Source organism: Hyla sarda, chromosome 11 (genome assembly GCF_029499605.1).
Source record: "Hyla sarda isolate aHylSar1 chromosome 11, aHylSar1.hap1, whole genome shotgun sequence".
In the NCBI taxonomy this organism is placed as follows: Eukaryota; Metazoa; Chordata; class Amphibia; order Anura; family Hylidae; genus Hyla; species Hyla sarda.
The window spans coordinates 104549168-104573084 of NC_079199.1; the positions used below are offsets into that span (position 1 = coordinate 104549168).

The 23917-nt window shown below is 48.7% G+C and overlaps 2 protein-coding genes across 5 annotated transcripts in view; one reads left to right on the forward strand and one right to left on the reverse strand.

Moving 5' to 3' along the window:
* LOC130295686 (ras-related and estrogen-regulated growth inhibitor-like protein) overlaps positions 1–7861 on the reverse strand; it is an 84901-nt gene extending 77040 nt beyond the window's left edge. Inside the window, exon 1 of one of the 3 annotated variants that reach the window (XM_056546692.1) lies at positions 7728–7861. The gene's annotated coding sequence lies outside the window, so the exon portion shown is untranslated. Of the gene's footprint in view, positions 1–1770; positions 1963–2099; positions 2233–7727 lie in introns of those variants that run through there. The other 2 variants (XM_056546691.1, XM_056546690.1) reach the window with 2 other exon arrangements.
* LOC130295685 (palmitoyltransferase ZDHHC3-like) lies at positions 1969–21601 on the forward strand. Of its 2 annotated transcripts, none has more exons than XM_056546689.1 (9): positions 1969–2175; positions 10177–10265; positions 13978–14051; positions 14137–14249; positions 14737–14798; positions 19979–20093; positions 20290–20362; positions 20504–20633; positions 21173–21601. In XM_056546689.1, the coding sequence occupies exons 1-9, from the start codon at positions 2114–2116 to the stop codon at positions 21259–21261; spliced, it is 807 nt and encodes a 268-aa protein (XP_056402664.1). In that variant the 5' UTR covers positions 1969–2113; the 3' UTR covers positions 21262–21601. The 2 variants fall into 2 exon arrangements, with proteins under 2 accessions (XP_056402664.1, XP_056402663.1); XM_056546688.1 differs by lacking the exon at positions 1969–2175 and adding an exon at positions 7909–8062.
* The last annotated feature ends 2316 nt before the right edge of the window (positions 21602–23917 follow it).

Sequence of the window (23917 nt, forward strand, 5' to 3'; positions counted from 1 at the left end):
CCCCCCCCTCCCCCCTCCTATTGTCTGCTGACCTCCCCGTAGACATGAGCAGTTGGTATACGGCTCCATTCACACCACGTTGTCGATCCATCGGCGCATCCGTTTTATTTATTTTATTTTTTTTCTATTATTTTCCAGCAGAAAAAAAAAAAAATACATGTACAAAAGTCGACGCCATTTTAAAACATATCCAAATGGATCCTGGCGAGAAATAGTGGGAGGGGCTTTTTTTTTGTAAAGGGTATATTAAAGCAGTGTTTTCCCACAGGTGTGTCTCCAGCTGTTGCAAAATACAACTTCCAGCATGCCCGGACAGCCTTTGGCTGTCCGGGCATGCTGGAAGTTGTATTTTGCAACAGCTGGAGACACCCAGGTTGGGAAACAATGACTTAGCATACATTTCTGCAGCAGATTACATTGACTTTAATGGGGTCTGCGGTATTTTCCGCCACAACTAAAACGCATAGCGGGAAACTCTGCCATGTGCATTTAACCTAAGACAGACACCAAAAAATAAAAAAATAAATGCAATTCAACACGATCTTCCTTCCTATACACTGAATAGATTTTTTTGTTTTTTGCTGGAGAAAGACTGAAAGCGACGTATAAAGTTTTTAGCTGGCAGAGAACCATAGAAAAAAAAAAAAGGTGTTATTCTCTGGGTTTCCAAGCTGCTGAGGTGCCGAGAACTGGAACACCTCCTCCCATCCCTGCTTGATTGACAGTCAGCTGGAAGCCGAGCCCTGTTTTCAAGTCTTAATCCTACACTGTGCATATAAATAAGTGCAAGAGCGAGATTTAAAAACAGGGCTTGGCTTCCGGCCTTATTTTATTGTAGGGGTGGGAGGGTCGGGACGTTAAAAATTGTAAATCTAACTTCTTTTTCTCACATTGTATCTGTCCCCTCCATACAATGTACAGATTTGCACATCTGACCAGTGAGGAGTATAAGGAGATGGGACAGATGTTCCCTTTACTAACCGAGGACGCAGTTTGTAAACTTATATTGCGACCATTTTCTAATCCAGCCAAAAAGTAGCAGCGGCGCCTCCGCCCTGACCCGCTCCCAGCATGGAGTTTACTTTACAATAATCATGGCGGGGAGGAGGCCTGCTGCTGCGACTTTACGACTGGATTAGAAAATGCTCGCGATATAAGTTTACAAACTGCGGACGCAGTAAGAAAAGATACCATCTGTCCCTTCTCCTTATGTCAGTGTTTCCCAAGCAGAGGGCCTTCAGCTGTTGCAAAACTACAACTCCCAGCATGCCTGGACAGAAAAGATACCATCTATCCCATCTCCTTTTGCCAGTATTTCCCAAGCAGGGGGCCTCCAGCTGTTGCAAAACTACAACTCCCAGCATGCCCGAACTGTAAAGGTACCGTGTGTCCCATTCTTTTATGCCAGTGTTTCCCAAGCAGGCTGCCTCCAGCTGTTGCAAAAGTACAACTCCCAGCATGCCCAGACAGTAAAGATACCATCTATCCCATCTCCTTTTGCCATTATTTCCAAATCAGGGGGTCCCCAGCTGTTGCAAAACTACAACTCCCATCATGCCCAGACAGCCTTCGGCTGTCTGGGCATGCTGGGAGTTGTAGTTTTGCAACAGCTGGAGGCCTCCCGGTTGGCGAACACCACCTTATCCCCTAACGGTTCAGATGTGTGGCTCTGTACCGGTATGGCGGTCATAAATACGCTATAATACAACGTAGTATATATATGATATAATCCGTCATTATTCTCTGGGCCATTACAATAGCAGCGTTTACCTCACTAATATGGCGTCATTACATCTGGTGTATTATCCCTGTTCATAAACACAGTCCATCCCCTCACATATATCAGCGGTCACAGGAAGCCATCTCCACATGACAGGATTGTTACCTCCGAGCTGTGAGGCCGCCATATTCTATATAAATATATACATATCTATTACACTCTACACTATCACGTGACCTCTCCCGCGCTCAGGTTCTCCTCACATACAGGACACGCAGGGGAGAGCGTCTGTGGTCACGTGATCAGCGCTTAACTCCTCCCACTTCAGAACTCCCGCTCTCCGGGAATAACCCGCTCCTGTTATGTCTCCGCTACTCACTGGAGGCGGAAGTCATGGCGGCCTGTGTATTCTGCCCCGGACTACTACTCATCCTGCTCCACAGCTTCTCCGGCAGGTGCGGGATGGGGGAGGATGAGAGTTGTAGTTTATGTAGATGAATGTGGCGGAGAAATGTCCCGTTCATCACTGAGCGGCCGCTCTGCAGTGTGTGAGGTAATAACCAATAGGGGAAAGGGCGGGAGTGGTTGTCATGTGATGCGGAGCGCGCGCTGTACATGAAATGGATTTTCCCGCGCTGTTTATTGTGGGGTCACGTGACTCCCGTATTAGTTTCGGCTGAGGGGAGAAGAGAACAGGCGGGAAAATGGTGACTTAATATATATATATGAGGTAAAGAAGGATTCGGTACACTTAAGGTGCATGTACACCACGTTTTTTGCAATACAGTTCCCGTCTCAGGTTTTTGATAAAAAAATGGATTCCTCAAAACCAGACTTTACTGTATCAAAACGTGTGTACAAATTTTAACCCGTATACGGTTCTGTATACAATTTTAAAAAATTATGTGCTGTTACATCCATTTTTGTTAAGAAAAAACTTATACATTCACTCTATTTTGAATAAAGTTTCACTTTTTTTGATTAAAATTTCAATAAAAAAACTGCAAAGTCAAAAACTGGTTAAAACCGGATGGAACCGTACGCACATACAGTTCTGTACGGTTCCCATTGACTCCTATGTTTAAAAAAAAAAAAAAGTATACAGTTTAATAAAGTTTTTCACCCATACCAAAAAATGTGGTAGACTACGGTTTTGGGTACGGGTAAAAGAAAAAACGGACAAAACCGTATAGGATGCAAAATGGACTAGACCGGATGATGCGTTTGACATACGGTTTACTATGTTAAGTCAATGCATATGGTTTTCTATACAATTCCATACGGTTTTTAACTTGAAACCGTATACGGGAACTGTATAGCAAAAACGTGTTGTGCATGCACCCTTATATCAGCACAAGGATTATACACGTTTTGTGTATACGGGCCGCATCACATTCATTTGTATGAGCCGATGGGAGTCAGAGAGTAACTCTGGTCGGCTCATTTTTGCACCGATATCCGGTTTTGTGACCGGAGCTAAAATCCTAGAATACAGTGAAATCTCCCTTAGGCCAGGTTTACGCTAGGGATCGACCTATTATCGGTATGGCCGATAATCACGATTTTGGGCATTATTGGTATCGTCAATTACCTTGCTGATAAGCCGATAATGCACCCGCCGCACCGCGACCGACCCACCGCACCGCCCAATGTAGTGCTGGGTGGTATACCAGTATGAACCAGATACCGTCTTTTTTTTCTCTCACGGTATGGATTTTTGCCTATACTGCTATACCGGTCGGGCCCCTCCCCCACCCTCCGAGTCAATAAAAAAAATTAAACGTACCTGTAATGGGGGTGGTCCGGGCCATCCATCCTTCCTGTAGTGTCCGGCGGCATTCCGGGTGAACCGGTCCGGGCTGTCCTTCTCCGGGGGTCCTCTTCTCCACTCCGGGCAGGCTCCGGCCTAGTATGCTGCATAGACGCCGCTACGCCCTGACGTCAGGTGCGTCGCTGCGCAGTGGCGTCTATGCAGCATTACTAGGCCGGAGCCTGCCCGGAGTGGAGAAGAGGACCCCCGGAGAAGGACAGCCCGGACCGGTTCACCCTCCACCCGGAATGCCGCCGGACACTACAGGAAGGATGGATGGCCCGGACCACCCTTCCCGGACGGTCCCTGCAGCAACTGGGAAGGTGAGTCAGGGTTCTGGGATGGACAGGGGTCTGTATAATATACTATACCTACAGTAGGCCCTCCAGCTGTTGCAAAACTACAACTCCCAGCATGCCCGGACAGCCGTTGGCTGTCCGGGCATGCTGGGAGTAGTAGTTTTGCAACAGCTGGAGGCACCCCTAGGCGCGGCAGGGGAGCGGTGACGGTGATAGGTCTCAGGACCCCCGGACAGGCAGGGGGAGAGTAGCGGGTGGCGGCGGCGGCCTATGGCACCACAAAAGCCACTGCAGTGCATTGATTTAAAGCGCCCACTTTAAATCAATGATCTGCAGTGGTGTCGCGGGGGATAAATAGCCGATAACTTATACCGGAATATCGGTATAAGTTATCGGCTATCGGCCCTAACCTCCAGCGATTATCGGTATCGGCCCTAAAAAAACGATATCGGTCGATCCCTAGTTCACGCCACGTTTTTTGCAATACAGTTCCCGTATACGTCTTCAATTTGAAAACCGTACGGAACCGTATTGAAAACCGTATGCATTGACTCTCCATTGAAAACCGTACGCCAAAAGATGCATCAGGTTGTGTCCGTTTTACATCCTGTACGTATTCAAAACCGTATCCTACCACGGTTTTTGGTCCGGGTGAAAAATCGTATTGAAACAAATGTTTTTTTTTTTTTTACCATGGGAGTCAATGGGAACCGTACAGAACCATATGTGCTTTCGGTTCCATACGGTTTTCACCATACGGTTTTTGATTTTGCATAGATTTTTTCTTGGAATTTCCATCAAACAAGTGAAACTTTCTTAATAATGGAGTGAAAAATTAAAAACGTATACATTTTTTTTTTTTCTTAAAAAACGGAGGCAACCGGACATCATTTTTCAAACAGTATACAGATAAAAATTTGTACACACGTTTTGATACAGTTTAGTCAGGTTTTGAGGACTCAGTTTATCAAAAACCTAATACGGGAACTAAAGTGCAAAAACGTGGTGTGAATCCGGCCTTAGTAGACACCTCCCAATTAGTGGACAGTTTTTAATTCCCCGGCAGAGTCCCATAAGACTTTAAGGGGTACTCTGGCCCTATGACATCTTATCCCCTATCCAAAGGAAAGGGAATACGATGTCTGATCAAGACGCAAAATGGACACAACCTGATGCATCGTTTGGCATACGGTTTTCAATGGAAAGTCAATGCATGCGGATTTCAATACGGTTCCATACGGTTTTCAAATTGAAAACGTTTACGGGAACTGTATTTCAAAAACTAAGACTGTCTCTACTCGGTGTTCATACAAGGCTATGTTCACACGGCCGAATGCCCCTAAGGACGCACCCAGGAGCTGCGCAGGAGAATGTCACTCATCAGTGCTGACTGCCCAGACCCACTGACGTTGAGAGATGCCACCTGCACCTGAGCCTACTGGAGACATACAAGCCAGCGGGGGATCAGAGGGGGGGGGGGGGGGATTGAGATGACACGGGGGGATCAGAGGGGGGGGGGATTGAGATGACTCAGAGGGGGGGGGATTGAGATGATACAGGGGGATCAGAGGGGGGGGGGGATTGAGATGACTCAGAGGGGGGGGGGATTGAGATGACTCAGAGGGGGGGGGGATTGAGATGATACAGGGGGATCAGGGGGGGATTGAGATGACATGGAGGGATCAGAGGGGGGATTGAGATGACACGGGGATCAGAGGGGGGGGATTGAGATGACACAGGGGGATCAGAATGGGGGATTGAGATGACACAGGGGGATCAGAGAGGGGGGGGACTGAGATGACACGGGGATCAGGGGGGGGGATTGAGATGACATGGAGGGATCAGAGGGGGGATTGAGATGACACGGGGATCAGAGGGGGGGGGATTGAGATGACACAGGGGGATCAGAGGGGGGGGATTGAGATGATACAGGGGGATCAGAGGGGGGGATTGAGATGATACAGGGGGATCAGAGGGGGGGGATTGAGATGACTCGGAGGGATCAGAGGGGGGATTGAGATGATTGAGATGACACGGAGGGATCAGAGGGGGATTGAGATGACACGGGGGGATCAGAGGGGGGATTGAGATGACACGGGGGGATCAGAGGGGGGATTGAGATGACACGGGGGGATCAGAGGGGGGATTGAGATGACATGGGGGGATCAGAGGGGGGATTGAGATGACACGGGGGATCAGAGAGGGGGGGACTGAGATGTCACAGGGGGATCAGAGAGGGGATTGAGATGACACGGGGATCAGAGAGGGGGGGACTGAGATGTCACAGGGGGGGATCAGAGAGGGGATTGAGATGACTGAGGGGGATCAGAGAGGGGGGGACTGAGATGACACAGGGGGATCAGGGGGGGACTGAGATGACACAGGGGGGTCAGAGGGGGGATTGAGATGACACAGGGGGATCAGAGGGGGGGATTGAGATGACACAGGGGGATCAGAGGGGGGGATTGAGATGACACAGGGGGATCAGAGGGGGGGATTGAGATGACACAGGGGGATCAGAGGGGGGATTGAGATGACACAGGGGGATCAGAGGGGGGGATTGAGATGACACAGGGGGATCAGAGGGGGGGATTGAGATGACACAGGGGGATCAGAGGGGGGATTGAGATGACACAGGGGGATCAGAGGGGGGATTGAGATGACACAGGGGGATCAGAGGGGGGATTGAGATGACACAGGGGGATCAGAGGGGGGATTGAGATGACACAGGGGGGTCAGAGGGGGGATTGAGATGACACAGGGGGATCAGGGGGGATTGAGATGACACAGGGGGATCAGAGGGGGGGGGATTGAGATGACACAGGGGGATCAGAGGGGGGGATTGAGATGACACAGGGGGATCAGAGGGGGGGATTGAGATGACACGGGGATCAGAGGGGGGGATTGAGATGACACAGGGGGATCAGAGGGGGGGATTGAGATGACACAGGGGGGTCAGAGGGGGGATTGAGATGACACAGGGGGATCAGAGGGGGGATTGAGATGACACAGGGGGATCAGAGGGGGGGGTTGAGATGACACAGGGGGATCAGAGGGGGGGATAGAGATGACACAGGGGGATCAGAGGGGGGGATTGAGATGACACAGGGGGATCAGAGGGGGGGATTGAGATGACACAGGGGGATCAGACGGGGGGATTGAGATGACACAGGGGGATCCGAGGGGGGGATTGAGATGACACAGGGGGATCAGAGGGGGGGATTGAGATGACACAGGGGGATCAGAGGGGGGATTGAGATGACACAGGGGGATCAGAGGGGGGGATTGAGATGACACAGGGGGATCAGAGGGGGGGATTGAGATGACACAGGGGGATCAGAGGGGGGGATTGAGATTACACAGGGGGATCAGAGGGGGGGATTGAGATGACACAGGGGGATTGAGATGACACAGGGGGATCAGAGGGGGGGGGATTGAGATGACACAGGGGGATCAGAGGGGGGGATTGAGATGACGCAGGGGGATCAGAGGGGGGATTGAGATGACGCAGGGGGATCGGAGGGGGGGATTGAGATGACGCAGGGGGATCAGAGGGGGGGATTGAGATGACACTGGGGGATCAGAGGGGGGGATTGAGATGACGCAGGGGGATCGGAGGGGGGGATTGAGATGACGCAGGGGGATCAGAGGGGGGGATTGAGATGACACTGGGGGATCAGAGAGGCTATTAACAGGTGAGAGTGGGAAAAATGAAAATTGCCAGGTCTTTACAGGGTTAGCAGTATTTTTTGTACATATAGAAATTAGGGACCAGCGCCATTTTCTATAGGACGTGTATAGGACTCAGGGATAGGGTGGATGTTAACACATGATCGCTGCTCAACTCCTCCCACTTGACCACATGATCCTGACTAAATGAAAAAACAACAACACTAACGCTGAGTGAGAATGTTCAACTCCTAACTCCGCCCCGGGAATGATGTATGTCACCCTCCTGGTCTCCATAGCGACGGTACGCCGGAAGTACGCTTCTCCTCAGAGTCAGCTGATCACCGCTGTCATCTGCCGGGGCGCGTGATGTTACTGCCTCTTGTGATTGGAGCAGAGGGTGGCGGGGCGGAGCCTCACACCCGGAAGTGTCCCGGTACCGGTGATGGCGGGTTGTGTGCGGGACCCGTGTGGACTCCTGTGTATCCTCCTCACCTACCTGAGCCTGGGATACTCCGACTACGTCATCCTGCGCCACGTTCTGCTCCACAGCTTCTCCGGAAGGTGGGGGTTATAGAAGGTCTGGGGGGAGGGAGATGATTGGGGTTATAGAGGGTTAGGGGGGGGGGAGATGAAGGGGGTTATGGAGGGTTAGGGGGGGGGAGATGAAGGGGGTTATGGAGGGTTAGGGGGGGGAGATGAAGGGGGTTATGGAGGGTTAGGGGGGGGAGATGAAGGGGGTTATGGAGGGTTAGGTGGGGGGGAGATGAAGGGGGTTATGGAGGGTTAGGTGGGGGGGAGATGAAGGGGGTTATGGAGGGGGAGATGATGGGGGTTATGGAGGGTTAGGGGGGGGGGAGAGATGATTGGGGTTAGGGGGGAGAGATGATTGGGGTTATAGAGGGGTAGGGGGGGAGATGATTGGGGTTATAGAGGGTTAGGGGGGAGATGATGGGGTTATAGAGGGTCTGGGGGGATGGTTGGGGTTGTAGAGGTTCTGGGGGATATGATAAGGATTATAGAGGATCTGGGGGAGATGATGGGGGTTATTGAGGGTCTGGGGAGATGATTGGGGTTTTAGAGGATCTGAGGGAGATGATAAGGGTTGTAGTAAAAGAGGATCTGGGGAAGATAGGGTTATGGAGGACCTGGCTGAGACGATGGGGTTATGGAGGATCTGGGGGAGACGATGGGGGTTATGGAGGATCTGGAGGAGACGATGGGGGTTATGGAGGATCTGGGGGAGACGATGGGGGTTATGGAGGATTTGGGGAGACGATGGGGGTTATGGAGGATCTGGGGGAGACGATGGGGGTTATGGGGGAGACGATGGGGGTTGTGGAGGATCTGAGGGAGACGATTGGGGTTGTGGAGGATCTGGGGGAGACGATGGGGGTTGTGGAGGATCTGGGGGAGACGATGGGGGTTGTGGAGGATCTGGGGGAGACGATGGGGGTTGTGGAGGATCTGGGGGAGACGATGGGGGTTGTGGAGGATCTGGGGGAGACGATGGGGGTTGTGGAGGATCTGGGGGAGACGATGGGGGTTGTGGAGGATCTGGGGGAGACGATGGGGGTTGTGGAGGATCTGGGGGAGACGATGGGGGTTGTGGAGGATCTGGGGGAGACGATGGGGGTTGTGGAGGATCTGGGGGAGACGATGGGGGTTGTGGAGGATCTGGGGGAGACGATGGGGGTTGTGGAGGATCTGGGGGAGACGATGGGGGTTGTGGAGGATCTGGGGGAGACGATGGGGGTTGTGGAGGATCTGGGGGAGACGATTGGGGTTGTGGAGGATCTGGGGGAGACGATGGGGGTTGTGGAGGATCTGGGGGAGACGATGGGGGTTGTGGAGGATCTGGGGGAGACGATGGGGGTTGAAGTTATAGAGGATTTGGGGGAGCTGTGGTGGGGAGAGATTATGAGGGTTATAGGTAATGGAGGATCTGGGGGAACTGCGCTGGGTAAGGGATGATGGAGGATTGGGGTTATGGGTGGGAGGGGATTTATCATTGTCTTTAGAGCTGTTTTTGTGTGTATATTTGTCTCGCAGTTGCGGAGCGCTTCAGGCTGTTTTTTGCGAATGTTGTTTTTGTGTATGTGTACAGATCAGCTGCTATGGTTAGTCTTTTGTAATGATTTATCAACTGCAAATTTTTTTTTTTTAAAGTTGCGAATTTTCTTGCAAAAAAAACACCAAAAAGTCATAATAATAAACCAGCCCAGGCTTGGCTTATCTTTTTGGTGTGTGTAAAGAGTGAGAGTTCAGTACAGGTGTACCTACATAAAATATATCAAATGCCCCAAGACCATGTAATAAATATGGTGCACCTGCACATTACCAGCACACAATAACAATTGGGTACAAAAATGCTTCACCTACAATGATGAACTCCCCCCATAGTTCTGGAGGATGTTGGAGTATTCTATAGTGGGGGCGTAAGGCTATTGAGTGGAGATGATGGGGCTGGGAGAATATGGGAAGTTGGGGGGGATCTCTGTGTGTATATGTGTGTATATATATATATATATATATATATATGTGTGTGTTGTCATTGGGAGAATAGAGTACAATGTGGGGGCTCATGAGGATATCGCAGGGTGATGGAGGAGGCACTTGTTAGGTTGTTTCTAGGGATTTCTCTATTTACAATTTTTTTCCCTTTTATCTGTTTGCAGCATTTGGTGTCCGCTCCATGCAATCGGCTTCAATCTGATGGTCTTCATGCTGCTGGCCTGTCACACCCGCGCTGTCTTCTCTGACCCAGGTAACACCCACCGCCTCTCCGGGCCTATGGAAGGAGGATGGAGCGGTTGGCGAGCATTCAGACTGTCGCTACATTCACTCTTAGGACAGTTGATCAGTGGGGGTCCTTCCCTACTTAGGTGTTTCTCTCCCTACGCAACTTTCTTCACTCTTTAAAACTATTTGTGAAGATCTAGCTAGGTGGAATCTACCCCACATCTCTTGGCTGGGTCGTCTTTACTCAGTCAAGATGGTGATCCTACCCAGACTGCTTTACTTTTTTAGGACACTCCCTATTCCAGTTCGCTTGGCTGATCTTATGGCACTCCAGGCTTTAGGTTTATATGGCGGGACCTCCATCCCAGAATTCCATGAACTATTATGTATGACCGTAAAAGTGTTGGAGGCCTATCCTGAAATATTGTAGGGTGGCACATATAGCTCAACTCCTGGTCTGTAATGTAGGTTCTTCTGGTCCTCGGTGGCATACCCTTGAAAATGATCTCTTAGGGGTGGGTTCACACCGCGATTTTCTATTCAGTTTTTGGATACGGTTTAAATAAAAACAAAAAACGTATGCAACTGTACAGAAAACCATGCCCATAGACTTTCCATTCAAAACCGTAAGCACCATATTGCATACGGTTGTCTCCGTTTTTCACACCAGACGGTTTTTTCCTTTTTTTTTTCTGGACAGAAAACCGTGGCCTACCACGGTTTTTGGTCCAGGTGAAAAACCGTATTGACCCGTATACGTTTTTTTTTTTAACATGGGAGTCAAAGGGAACTGTGCAGAACTGTATGTGTGTACAGTTCCATCCAGTTTTTACCATACGGTTTTTGACTTTGCACAGTTTTTTTTCTTGGAATTTCAATCAAACAAGTGAAACTTTATTCATAATGGAGTGAAAAGTTCAAAACGTATGCGTTTTTTTTTCTTAAAAAACGGATGCAACCGGACATCACTTTTCAAACCGTATACAGATAAAACTTTGTACACACGTTTTGATACAGTTTAGTCAGGTTTTGAGGAATCCGTTTTTTTTTAATCAAAAACCTGAAAAAAAACGATTGCAAAAACGTGGTGTGAACCCAGCCTTCTCTCCGTATAAGTTATGTTCCCTTATGTGGTCATCCAGCCCAGTCTGCTCTTTCATCCCTCCTCCTGCCTTACTCTCTCGCTGTTCTTTGCTACTATGACGTGCTGTCTGTTTCAAACTCCCTCTCCAGTCTCCTCTCTCCCCTGCTATGCCTCTTTTCCAAGACCCTTATTTTCTGCCTGGACTACGTCCATCGACTTTTAGTTGGTGGTTTGCAAATAAACTTACCCATATTCATCAGTTCCTGGTCGGAAAGAAGCTTATTGGCAAAGAACTGTTTCTGTCTGGATTTCGACCCCCTCTCTTCTTAAAACTTCAGGCTTATACAAAGATGTTTTCTTTTCTGTCCTCTCTCCCCCAGTACCTCATCTTTGATTGCTCCTACACCTCTTGAAGCAATGGCTATCTACACCCTGCCAGACCTGGGGCATGGTCTCTTTTTTTATTCTGTGCTTAATCGTCCTCCTAATGATACTAAATTGAAATTTATGCCCCAGTGGGAGGAGGACCTCCGGGTGTCTATGTCCCTCTCTGATTTGCATGATTGTTCTCAACTCGAAAAGGGAAGTTTGCAGGTTTCACTAGCCGAAACATCCCTCAAGATATTACATAGGACATACTGTGTCCCAGCCCACCTACATGCTGTCTACCCAGAGGTCTCTCCTCTCTGTTTTAGGGGATGTCCTTAGACATGGTCCATGCTTCACATTTGGTGGTCTTGTCCACTGGTGTCGACTTTCTGAATTGCCGCGGTGAGATCGCGGCATCCCAAACAGCTGTAGGACAGCAGGAGGGTCCCCTTACCTGCATCCTGTTGTCCGATCGCCGAATGACTGCTCAGTGCTTGAGATCCAGGCATGAGCAGTCAAGCAGCAGAATCATCGATCAATGGTTTCCTATGAGAAATCATTGATCAATGTAAAAAGATCAGTGTGTGCAGTGTTTATAGTCTCCTATGGGGGCTATAACATTGCAAAAAAAAGTGAATAAAGATCATTTAACCCCTCCCCTAATAAAAGTTTGAATCACCCCCCCTTTTCCCATTTAAAAAAAAAAAAGAGTGTAAATAAAAAGTGAGCCCTCATACCGCCCCGTACATGGAAAAATAAAAAAGTTATAGGGGTCAGAAGAACACAATTTTAAACGTATACATTTTTATGCATGTAGTTAAGAGTTTTTCCAGAAGTCCGACAAAATCAAACCTATCATAGGGTATCATTTTTTCCTTATGGACCTATAGAATAAAGATAAGGTGTAATTTTTACCGAAAAATGTACTGCGTAGAAACCGAGGCCCCAAAAGTAAAAAAATTGTGTTTTTTCTTCAATTTTGTCGCACAATGATTTATTTTTTCTGTTTTTTCGTAGATTTTGGGGTAAAATGACTGATGTCACTGCAAAGTAGAATTGGTGGCACAAAAAATAAGCCATAATATGGATTTTTAGATGCAAAATTGAAAGAGTTATGATTTTTTTGAAGGTAATGAGGAAAAAATGAAAGTGCGAAAACGGAAAACCCCGGGTCCTTAAGGGGTTAAGAGGCCAAATGACAGCTGGTGCTCCTGCCTGGTGCCCAATCAACAGCACTGCAACTCACTCATGGGGTGCCCATGAATTACTATGGCAGCTGGAAGCCTTTACTAGACCCTTGTGCCTGCAGTAGTAATTCTTCTGATATGTACAAATAGATGATAAAAAAATATATAATAATTTAAGCAAAGTTTTAAAAAAAAATATATGAAAAATCACCCCCCCCCCCCAAATTTTTCTTTTGTTGATTTATGCAAAACTGTGCTATAATTTATCATTTGACTGATTGTTGCAAAATTCTTTAGCAAACTCGCCCCAGCCCGGCCCAATCTTAGAATCTTGTCTACATCTGAACTACATTGCTACATTTACCTCCTTTATAAATATGGAGACCTGACTTTCACCCAGAGGCACCATTCACACTGTGGAATTTCTAAACGGAATCCAGTAAAAAAGTTCCACTTTGAAATTCGGGTGCAGCAGCCTCCCAGTGTCTTCTGTGGGGTTCTGCTGCACTGTGCACACGTCAGAATTACTGTGGTAGAAAATTCTTTCACAGAAATTCAAATCCCGAACATGTTCATTCTCTCAGCAGAATCTGATCTTAAATGTCTGTCCGTCATCTGAATGAGCCGTAGCTCCGGTATATGCTCAGTGAGGCCAGAGGTACTCAGCGCCATTCATTGTACAGTGGTGACGCCGGTTACTGCAGCTCAGCTGCCATTAAAGTAAATGGGATCAGCCATCATTGTTGAAGGGGTACTCTGCTGCTAGACATCTTGTCCCCTATCCAAAGGATAGGGGATAAGGTGTCTGATCGCGGGGGTCCCACTGCATTCTAAACAAATGGCATTGGACATGTCATCAGGCCATGCCCCCTCCATTCATGTCTATGGGAGGGGGATGTATCGGCCTACATGAATGGAGGGGCGTGGCATGACATCACAAGGGGGTGTGGCCGTGCCGTCACGATCACCTCTAGCTCCGAGTGTTCTGAACAAAATGTTTAGGACGCTGGAGTACCCCTTTAATGACTGCATTCTAAAAACAATAAGTCTGGTCGTTAAGGGGTCAAGTAGTTTTTTTTTGTTTTTTAATCCCACAGGACTGGTCCCTTTACCAGAAACTGCCATCGACTTCTCAGACTTGCGCTCTAACACACCTCGCAAAAGTGACCGGGTAAGTGGCCATGTCAGGGCAGAACAGAGACTACGAACCTGTGATGATAATGTCCGCTGTCATAATCCCCTGTGTGTGTCCGCAGGGTAATGAGGACTGGACTGTGTGCAACCGCTGCGAAACCTACCGCCCCCCGCGCGCTCACCACTGCCGCATCTGCCACCGCTGTATACGGAGGATGGATCACCACTGCCCCTGGTGCGGCTCCTCCTCATGGTTAAAGGACATCTGCAGCAAAATACAACTTATCCCCTATCCACAGGATATGGGATGTTTCATCGCAGGTGGTCCGACCGCTGCGACCCCCCCGCGATCTCCCAAACTGGGCCCCGCATTGCTGCTCTATGTGAGCGGCTAATGCATGTACCGTCTACCACTCTGAGGTCGACGTTAGGCCCCCTCCACACCGCCTCCCCATACAGTTTCCCGCCTCTCCCATAGAGATACCTGGAGGAGGCGTGTCGGCTGCGACGTCTCGAGTGCGGCCGGCACCCCTCTTGCACGGGAGAGCTGTAGCCCCGTGCAGAAGATCGTGGGGGGTCCGAGCGGTCGGACCACGGCGATCAAACGCTTATCCCCTATCCTGTGTATAGGGGATAAGTTGTATTTTGCTGCAGATGTCCTTTAAGATTATTATGGGGATATTTCTCACAATTGTTTTTCATATACGTTTATTTTTCTGCAGGATAAATAACTGTGTTGGGGAATTAAACCAAAAGTATTTCATCCAGTTCCTCTTTTATACAGGTAAGTGTTTATCTGCCACAGCGTGACCGTATGGTAGTGTGCGGCACAGAGCTGTAAGACATCACACATACATGTACACCCGAATGATTACGCTATTGGGTATTACACTATGTATCCAGCAGGTGGCACTGCTCTGATTACTCCTGCTGGAGTATTAAAGTGTACCTGTCGTTAACAAAAACTTTTTACATAATGTAGATAATACCGTGATACATTTTTATCTTTTTATTTTTTTTTGGGGTGATAATATTCTGTCTCTGCACCTATTGTCTGTGTGTCTCTATGAGAAGAACAAATACAGGAAGTGTGGGCGGGACTAGCAGGGTTCTGTGCGGGCTTCCGGCTTGTCAATCATCCTGCTGTGTGAGCCGGGTACCTGTCCTCAGCGCAGAGCCCTGCCCGTCCACACACACTTACTGTATTGTGACTCCTTACAGAGACACACAGACAAAAGCTGCAGGGACAAAAATATACACATTTTTGAACCTATAAATATTACAAATATGCATATAATGGTATTTGCTCAGTCGGCTCCATTGGGGGACACAGAGACCGTGGGTATATCTTGCTGACACTAGGCATACAAAAGAAAGTCAGCCCCTCCTGGCAGGATATACCCCACCTACTGACCCTGAGCTAATCAGTTTTTAGCTTAGTGTCAGTAGGAGGCAGACACAGGTCTGGAGTTCTCAAAACATGGACTTCTTTTTTTATTTTATAGCTAGGGCCTGTTTGTAGGTTCTTTTTTCCTTTTTGTTTTCTCTTTTTTAGTTGGGGGTTCAGAAGCATGGCGCTACCTGTTCTCCCCCCCCATATGCAGCTAAGGGGCACGGGGCATAGAGTATGCACCGTTACCCCCTTCCCACCAAGAACCAGCGCCTGGGGTGGTACTTTTGGTCCGGGTCCCCCCACCTTCCGGCTTGTCCCGCTGTCTCAGCCTGACATCATGCAGGTGACCATAGCTGGCTGAAGACATCTTAGGTGAGTATGGTGGATTAGGGTGAGTATATCCCTCTCCCCCCCCCCCCCCCTTCCTTCCCTCCAGAGCCGCAGACCCTGTCAGCTCCCCTGCGGTGTGCTTGTTATTTTCGCCCGCTTTTTCGTACATGATTTGCACTGCGGGTGCATATTAATTGAGGCAGCGGCCTGCAACGGGACTTGGCTTCGCCCACTTTCCGCATTCTGCTACTGCTTTGAGGGGTCAATTTCTATGTGCCTCCCTCTCTGGTTCCAATAGGATGCCATTCTGGTACTGTGACCGCCCTGTTTCCTTGGTCAGTGCAGCCGGCACCTCCCCCTTCTCTCTACCTGCTTGCGTGCAGATTCAGCTGCTACCTGCCTTTTCGTTCAGCCGGGACACAGCACAGCCTCAGCTTGCTTCACAGCTCCAGTCAAGGGTCACAGCTCGACACCAGCCTGCTTTCAGCTCCAGCAGGGGACACAGGACCAGGGTGAGATTGTTCCTTTTTATTGGTGACTACCTCTCACTAGCAACTATGTCTGACCCCAGACCTGAACTACCCCCCAGACAGGCAACCGCAGCCTTGGTCACCTACTACTCTTGTGTGGGCTGCAAGACCAAAATGCTCGGTAGTTCCACTGAATCCACCTGTCCCGCCTGCTACACCAAACTTTCCCTTCCCCCTGTGACTTCTTCTCAGGTTGTCCCTCTGGAACGCGTGGTGTCCGCTCCTCCCCCAGAGTGGGTTTTCTCCCTTTCCCAGTCGATCTCCAACCTGGCTAGGGTCTCCAGATCAGTGGCTTCAGCCTTGGTCGACCCTGCGCACGAACCCCAGAGAGTCCCGCTCTCTCTCCTGACGCACACTCCCAGCTCTCACACAAGCGTCCTAAAGTAACTTTGCCAGGCTCTTCTCCAGAGTGGCGTGTTCGGGATAGACTTTCTTCCCGTAGGTCACGCTCCTCTTCACCAGCTCACCGGCAGCACCCCCACTCTAGGGGCCGCTCCCCCTGTGACCATCCCAGGTCCTTGACTCCTTGTTTTAGGTCTCACACGCCCCAGTCTAAGGCTTCTGCAGGGGAAGTAGTGGATGACGGGTTGGAATCCACTTCAGATCATAAGGACCACTCTGCCGTGTCTGATATGGTGGTCAGCTTGGTGTCAGCCATCAGGGACACTTTTCATCCGGAGGACCTAAGAACTTCGGATCCTGATCCGGGAAGTTTCCTTTCTTCCTTTCGCCGTTCATCCCCCCCCCCCAAGGCTTTCAGTTCTCATAATTTGATTCCTTACTGGACATGGCTTGGAAGCATCCGGCAATTTCCCTTTCCTCCGGATCTGGTTTCCAAGTGGACTGCACCACCTGCCGTAGAAACTCCAGTTTCTCGTCTGTCCAAATCTACTCCACTGCCGTTGGCAGACACAGCATCCTTTAAAGATCTGGCAGACAAGAAGATCGAGAACTTGGCGAAATTTGCCTTTGAAGCCGCAGGGTTGTCCTTGCTAGCCACCTTCTCTTTCGCTTGGGTGTCCAAGGCAGTTTCGGTTTGGGCTTCTCAGCTACAGCAGGGCATCCTGTCAGGCGCCCCTCAGGAGGACTTGGCAGACCTCGCTCGTCAGCTCTCTTAGGCCGGGGACTTCCTCTGTTCGGCGGTTTACGAGTCAGCCCGATGCACGGCCTTTGCCTCATATCTGATGGTTACGGATAAAGTTCGCCTCCCTTCCTCGCGATCGTTCTTCCGATCCCGTCCTCCTTGTTCCCCCATCTTTGGTGGTGTCCTTTTCAGGTCGCTATAAGTACCCTTCTCACTCAGGGAGTGATTGTGCCAGTTCCTACAGGAGAGCGTTTTTCAGGGTTTTTCTCTAATCTCTTTGTCATCCCGACAAATAGGGCTTTGCCCGCCCCATTCTGGACCTCCAAGCTACTCAACCGCTATTTGCGGCTACGTCATTTTTTCATGGAGTCCCACTGCTCCGTGGTGGCATCCATGGATCAGGGGACGTTCTTTTCTTCAGTGGATATCTGGGATGCCTATCTGCACATCCCCATTTTCCCCATCCATCAGCTTTTCCTTTTTCGCTGTCCCTGCGGGTCACTTTCTGTTCGTGGCCCTTCCTTTTGGCCTAGCTACGGCTCCCAGGGTTTTCGCCAAAGTCATTGCGGCGGTGATTGCCATCCTTCGGGCCCGGGGGATCTTGGTCCTCCCTTACCTGGACAATCTTTTGTTTAAAGCTCCGTCCTGGTCCCAAAACTTGGAGAGCCTTCATCTCACGGTACGGACTCTGTCCACCTATGGTTGGGTGATCAATCAGGAAAAGTCCAACCTGTCTTCCTCCCAGTCTCTTGTCTTTTTGGGTCTCCTTTTTGACGCTGCAGCCGCCCGTGTTCATCTTCCGTTGGACAATCGGCACTCCCTGCAGGAGGGTGTCTGTCGCCTATGGTGCCCCTCTCTTGTTCCGATTCGCTTCTGCATGGAAGTTCTTTTGCTAGATGGTGGTGGTTATGGAGGCGGTTCCTTTCACTCCGTTCTGCTATATCCCTCTCTAGCTGGCCATCTAGGCCCAGTGGGACAAGTCGCCGTCTACTCTGGATCACCGGATTCTTCTGTCCCACTCCGTTCGTTGGTCCCTTCTGTGGTGGCTCCACTCTCCTCTCCTTCTCCAGGGGTGATCGTTTCTTCCCCTCCACTGGCTGGTCGTCACGACCAATGCGAGTCTCCAGGTTTGGGGAGGTGTTTCAGGACCTGACGGTCCAGGGCCACTTGTCCCCTCAGGAGGCTCACCTTCCCATCAGTCTTCTGGAGCTCCTTGCCATCTTTCTTTGCCTCCTCCACAGGGAGATCCTCCTACGGCTGTGGCATATATCAATCGCCAGAGCGGCACGTGCAGTGGCTTGATGATGGAGGAGGTCTCCAAGTTTCTGCTCTGGGCAGAGACTGGAGTTCCCGCCCTCTCCGCGATTCACATTCCGGGTGTGGAGAATTGGGAAGCAGACTTTCTCAGCCGCGGATCCGGGGAGTGGTCTCTACATCCGGAGGCGTTAGCGCAGATCTGCGATCTTTGCGTGACCCCGGACTTCGATCTCTTCGAGTGTCGCTACAACAGACAAATTCTTTGCTTTGTCGCGAGACCCTCTGGCTCTGATGGTGGATGCATCCGCCTTGAGTTTCCTTAGAACCCTGGGAAGGAGAGAGAGAGAGGATGACCATGGCATGACAGGCCCAGATGTAATTTGGCTGGTCGACGTACCACTGCGTCTTCCAGTTCGTCCTGATCTGCTCTTCCAGGTTCGTCTCTGCCGCCCCAGTTTACTGTCACTGCATTTGATGGTGTGGTGGTTTAAACCACAATTTTGAGAGCTCGGGGGTTTTCTTTCAGGGTGATTCGGACCATGCTCGGAAGCCTTCCTCCCCTAGGATTTACCACCGCTCTTAGCGGACTTATTTACGGTGGTGTGAGGCTCAGTCCATCTCCCCGGTCGTTTTTTCCTATCCACGCATTCTTGATTTTTTGCAATCCAGTCTGGATAAGCGCTTTGGAACTCAGCTCTCTTAAAGGTCAAGTGTCGGCTCTTTCTATTCTGTTTCAGCAGCCATTGGCTTCCAATGCTCACGTCCGCACCTTGGTCCATGCGGTGCCGCTTTTCAGGTCTCCCACTACTCCTTGGGATCTCAACCTGGTGCTTAGCGGTTTGAGGAAGGCTCCGTTCAAACCTCCCCCGGACGCCACTCTTCGCATCCTTTTGTGGAAGGTCGCCTTCCTCATCGTGATTACCTCTATTAGAAGGGTCTCCCTTGTCGCTCTCCCTTCTTGGTCCTTCATCAGGACAAGGTGGTTTTTTGGCCGCCTCCCTCCTTCTTGTCCCAGGTGGTTTCCCCCTTTCACATGAACGAGGTGATCGTTCTTGCTTCGTTTTGTCCGGCTCCATCCAACGCTAAGGAACATTCCTTACATAGTTGACCTTTGTTGGAGCTGTCTGGATCTATCTTTCAGTCACCTCCTCTTCCGGCAGGGTGACTCTGTCTCCTAGTGTCAGCAAGATATACCCACTGTCTCTGTGTCCCCTAACGGATCCTCCGAGAAAGAGATTTTACGGTAAGCATAAATAAATCTACTTATCTATATAAAAAGTTTTTGTTACAGGTACACTTAAAACATTTAGTGATGGTATTACACCCTGTATCCTGAAGGTGGCACTATTAATCCATTATTTTTGTTGCAGGCCTGACAAGCTTTTACGCTATGGGCTTAGTGCTGGCCACTTGGCTCTGGCCGTCCAGGAAGGGCCCGGAGGAGGCTGCAGAGAAGGAGGCCACAGGGCACAGCCATGTCCAGCTGTAAGTTATTGCTGCTCAGAACATGGATCTTGTCACCTGTGAAATCATGAACTGATCATAAGATCTTGTCTCCAGTCACATCCAGAGCTGCATTCACAATACTGTCCTATTATGCTTCGTACCCCAGTCACATCCAGAGCTGCATTCGTAATTCTTTAGTGAAATGTTGAAGCCGTTGTGTTTCTCCTCCTCGCAGGGCTCACTGCATCCTCCTTCTGGTGGAGTCCGTCCTCTTCGGCCTCTTCGTCACAGTTATCTTCTATGATCAGGTCAGTGTTCTATGTAGCTATTGTTCCCAGTTGTCAGTCCAGATGGGGGGGGCAAGTGACTGCATCTTTTATCACAGTTAGGACGTATTATTCTGTGCTGCTTTTTTTTCATCTCTTTATTTATTATGGTTTTTTTTGCAGATCATGTCCATCATTACAGATGAGACTCCCATCGAGCAGCTGAGGAACAGACTCCTGAAGGAAGCGAATAAAGAAGTCATCCACACCCGCAAACCAAAGATGGCGCTCCTGAGGGAGGTGTTTGGCAGAGGTAAGATCAGCAGTGACATCACTGAGAATACAGCCTATCCATCACTAGAGGTCAGCGGTGACATCACTGAGAATACAGCCTATCCATCACTAGAGATCAGCGGTGACATCACTGAGAATACAGCCTATCCATCACTAGAGATCAGCGGTGACATCACTGAGAATACAGCCTATCCATCACTAGAGATCAGCGGTGACATCACTGAGAATACATCCTATCCATCACTAGAGATCAGCGGTGGCATCACTGAGAATACAGCCTATCCATCACTAGAAATCAGCGGTGACCTCACTGAGAATACAGCCTATCCATCACTAGAGATCAGCGGTGACATCACTGAGAATACAGCCTATCCATCACTAGAGATCAGCGGTGACATCACTGAGAATACAGCCTATCCATCACTAGAGATCAGCGGTGACATCACTGAGAATACAGCCTATCCATCACTAGAGATCAGCGGTGACATCACTGAGAATACAGCCTATCCATTCACTTACAGCCTATCGATTCAGCTTTCTCTTCTCTCTTTCCTGTAGGTTATATGATCTGCTGGTTCTTTCCGTGTAATAACCCTCCGTCCTCTGGGGGCCCTGCGTACAGTTACCTCCCTGACTATGACGTATAGAGATTGGGCCGGACCTTCTTCTTCCCGTCTGGTGACATCCTCTCTGGTCAGTACAGTTGGACGCTCTAGTCGGGAGCTTCCCCTCCTTCCCCTGGATGGTTTGCACTAGGTGCCGTTGCTGTGGCGGATCTGTTACATGCGCTGTAAAGGCCGCTCAGTGCTCGGGGTACTTTGGCCTTGTCTTCAGACTTTATGTTTTTTTAACTCTTTTTGTGTTTTTACTCGTTGGATTTTATTACCTCCTGCTGTCGATACTGTGGTGGATTTTTTCTACGCTCTCAACCCCCTCACACTGAGTGAAGCCTGTAATGGACCACACTCACCACTGGGGGGGGGGGGGGGGGGGGGGGCGCTCGTATGCACTGGAATTTTATATTGTGTATTTATTAATTTATTTTTTGTTAGTTTTTTTTTTCCTTTTCTACAAAATGAACTTAAGATTCTATTGTAACTCACTACATGCTGCCGCCCCCTGCTGTCCATCTGCAGTGTCGCCTGGTGGTTTCAGCTCAACAGTATTGTCTATTGTGTGCTCCAAACTGGACCTCCGGATATTGCAAAACTACAATTCCCAGCTGTCCGGTTATGCTGGGAGTTGTAGTTTTGCAACATTTGGAGGTCCACAGTTTGATTACCACTGGTCTATCTGGTGATTAGAACTTACTTCCATATTTTTATTTTTTTAAACTTGAGATGTAATGGCAGGGATTCCGTGAGTTAAGAGGAGGGACCCCTCACCTGCCGCTGATGCCAATGTAGCCATAAGCTTAGCATTATACAGTGAATGCAATCTAATGATTGTATATAAAAGTCTCCTATGAGGAATGTGTCTAAAATGATAGAAAAACCCTTCTCTAATGAAAAAAAAATCAAATCTCCCTTATTTTTTTCCATTTTACAAAAAAATAAATATTTGCTATCGCCGCGTGCGTAAATGTCTAAAATACTAAATATAATGTTTCTGATCTCATACGCTAAACAGTGTAAACATAAAAAATTGTCAAACGCCCAAAATACATACATACACATATATATATATACAGTGATCCCTCAACTTACAATGGCCTCAACATGCAATAGTTTCAAAATACAATGGTCTTTTCTGGACCATTGTAACTTGAAACCAGACTCAACATACAATGTACAGACAGTCCAGATCTGTGAATGTCAATGGCGGGAAGAACTGACCAATCAGAATGGACATTCACTGGTAAAACCCCTGTATTACTGAAGTGCATGCACTGACTGGTGTCTGGTAGCGCCCCCTACAGTACAGGGAGGTATTACATGTTCTGTACACTTTACCTGTATTACTGAAGTGTATGCACTGACTGGTGTCTGGTAGCGCCCCCTACAGTACAGGGAGGTATTACATGTTCTGTACACTTTACCTGTATTACTGAAGTGTATGCACTGACTGGTGTCTGGTAGCGCCCCCTACAGTACAGAAAGGTATTACATGTTCTGTACTCTTTACCTGTGCCAGGGAAAGCTGCTCCTTTGGACACCAGGTGAGGGCGGCTCCATGTTACTTTTTTAGGACACTGTGTTTACTGTACAGGACCCTGAAGAAGCTCCTGTCCTCTACATAGACCAGTGTTTCCCAACCAGGATGCCTCCAGCTGTTGCAAAACTACAACTCCCAGCATGCCCGGACAACCAAAGGCTGTCCGGGCATGCTGGGAGTTGTAGTTTTGCAACAGCTGGAGGCACCCTGGTTGGGAAACACTGACATAGACAGTGATTAACGCTCCAGCAGATCTTTATTACTTTATATGTAAGGATTTGCTTTATTCTGTATTAGTTATCTACTTATTTTTCTTTAATTCTCACTTTTTACTATATTTTATGACATTTTGGTGGCTTCAGAACCAATTACCAGGTTTCCATAGAGTTCTGGTCTCAACATACAATGGTCTTCCTGGAACCAATTTAATATTGTAACTTGAGGGACCACTGTATGTGTGTGTGTGTGTGTGTGTGTGTATGTATGTATGTGTGTGTATATATATATATATATATATATATATATATATATATATATATACATATACATTTTTATTTTTATTGCATCATATATCAGTACAATGTTTATCAAAAGCGGTAGAAAAGTCCCATCAAAACAAAAATGGTACAGATTACCGCGCAAAAAATTACCCATATATATCCCTGTATACTGAAAAATAAGAGTTATAGGGGTCAGAAAAGGACATTTTATGCACACCGATTTTGTTAAAAAATTTTCTTTTATTATTATTTTTTTTTTTTAAGAAGTATAATAATAGAAAAACTATATAAATTGGGGGTCGTATTAATACCATTGACCAACAGAATAAAGATAATGGATCCCTTTTACCATAAACTGCATTACAAAGTACAATTGTAGGTGAAAAAATAAGAGTTATGGATTTTAAAAGGGGAGGAGAACCGAAAACACAATCATGAATATTGGCCTGGTCCTTAACCCCTTAACGACCAAGGATGTAAATGTTTGTCCTGATGTAGCGGTACTTCATGCGCCAGGACGTACATTTACGTCCTGTACGTGACCGCAGGCATCGGAGCGATTCTCTGGTCATGCGCGGAAGGCCGGTAATGGCCGATATCCGCGATCGCGGGGATGTCCGTCATTAACCCCTCAGATGCCATCATCAAT

What these genes read in the sequence shown, in the direction of transcription:
- LOC130295685 (XM_056546688.1), top strand. Translation starts at nt 7,944, where the DNA reads ATGGCGGGTTGTGTGCGGGACCCGTGTGGACTCCTGTGTATCCTCCTC. An exon ending in CACCTCGCAAAAGTGACCGG is followed by an intron (nt 14,052 to 14,136) that starts GTAAGTGGCCAT and finishes GTGTGTCCGCAG; the next exon opens with GGTAATGAGGACTGGACTGT. An exon ending in CCAGTTCCTCTTTTATACAG is followed by an intron (nt 14,799 to 19,978) that starts GTAAGTGTTTAT and finishes TTTTTGTTGCAG; the next exon opens with GCCTGACAAGCTTTTACGCT.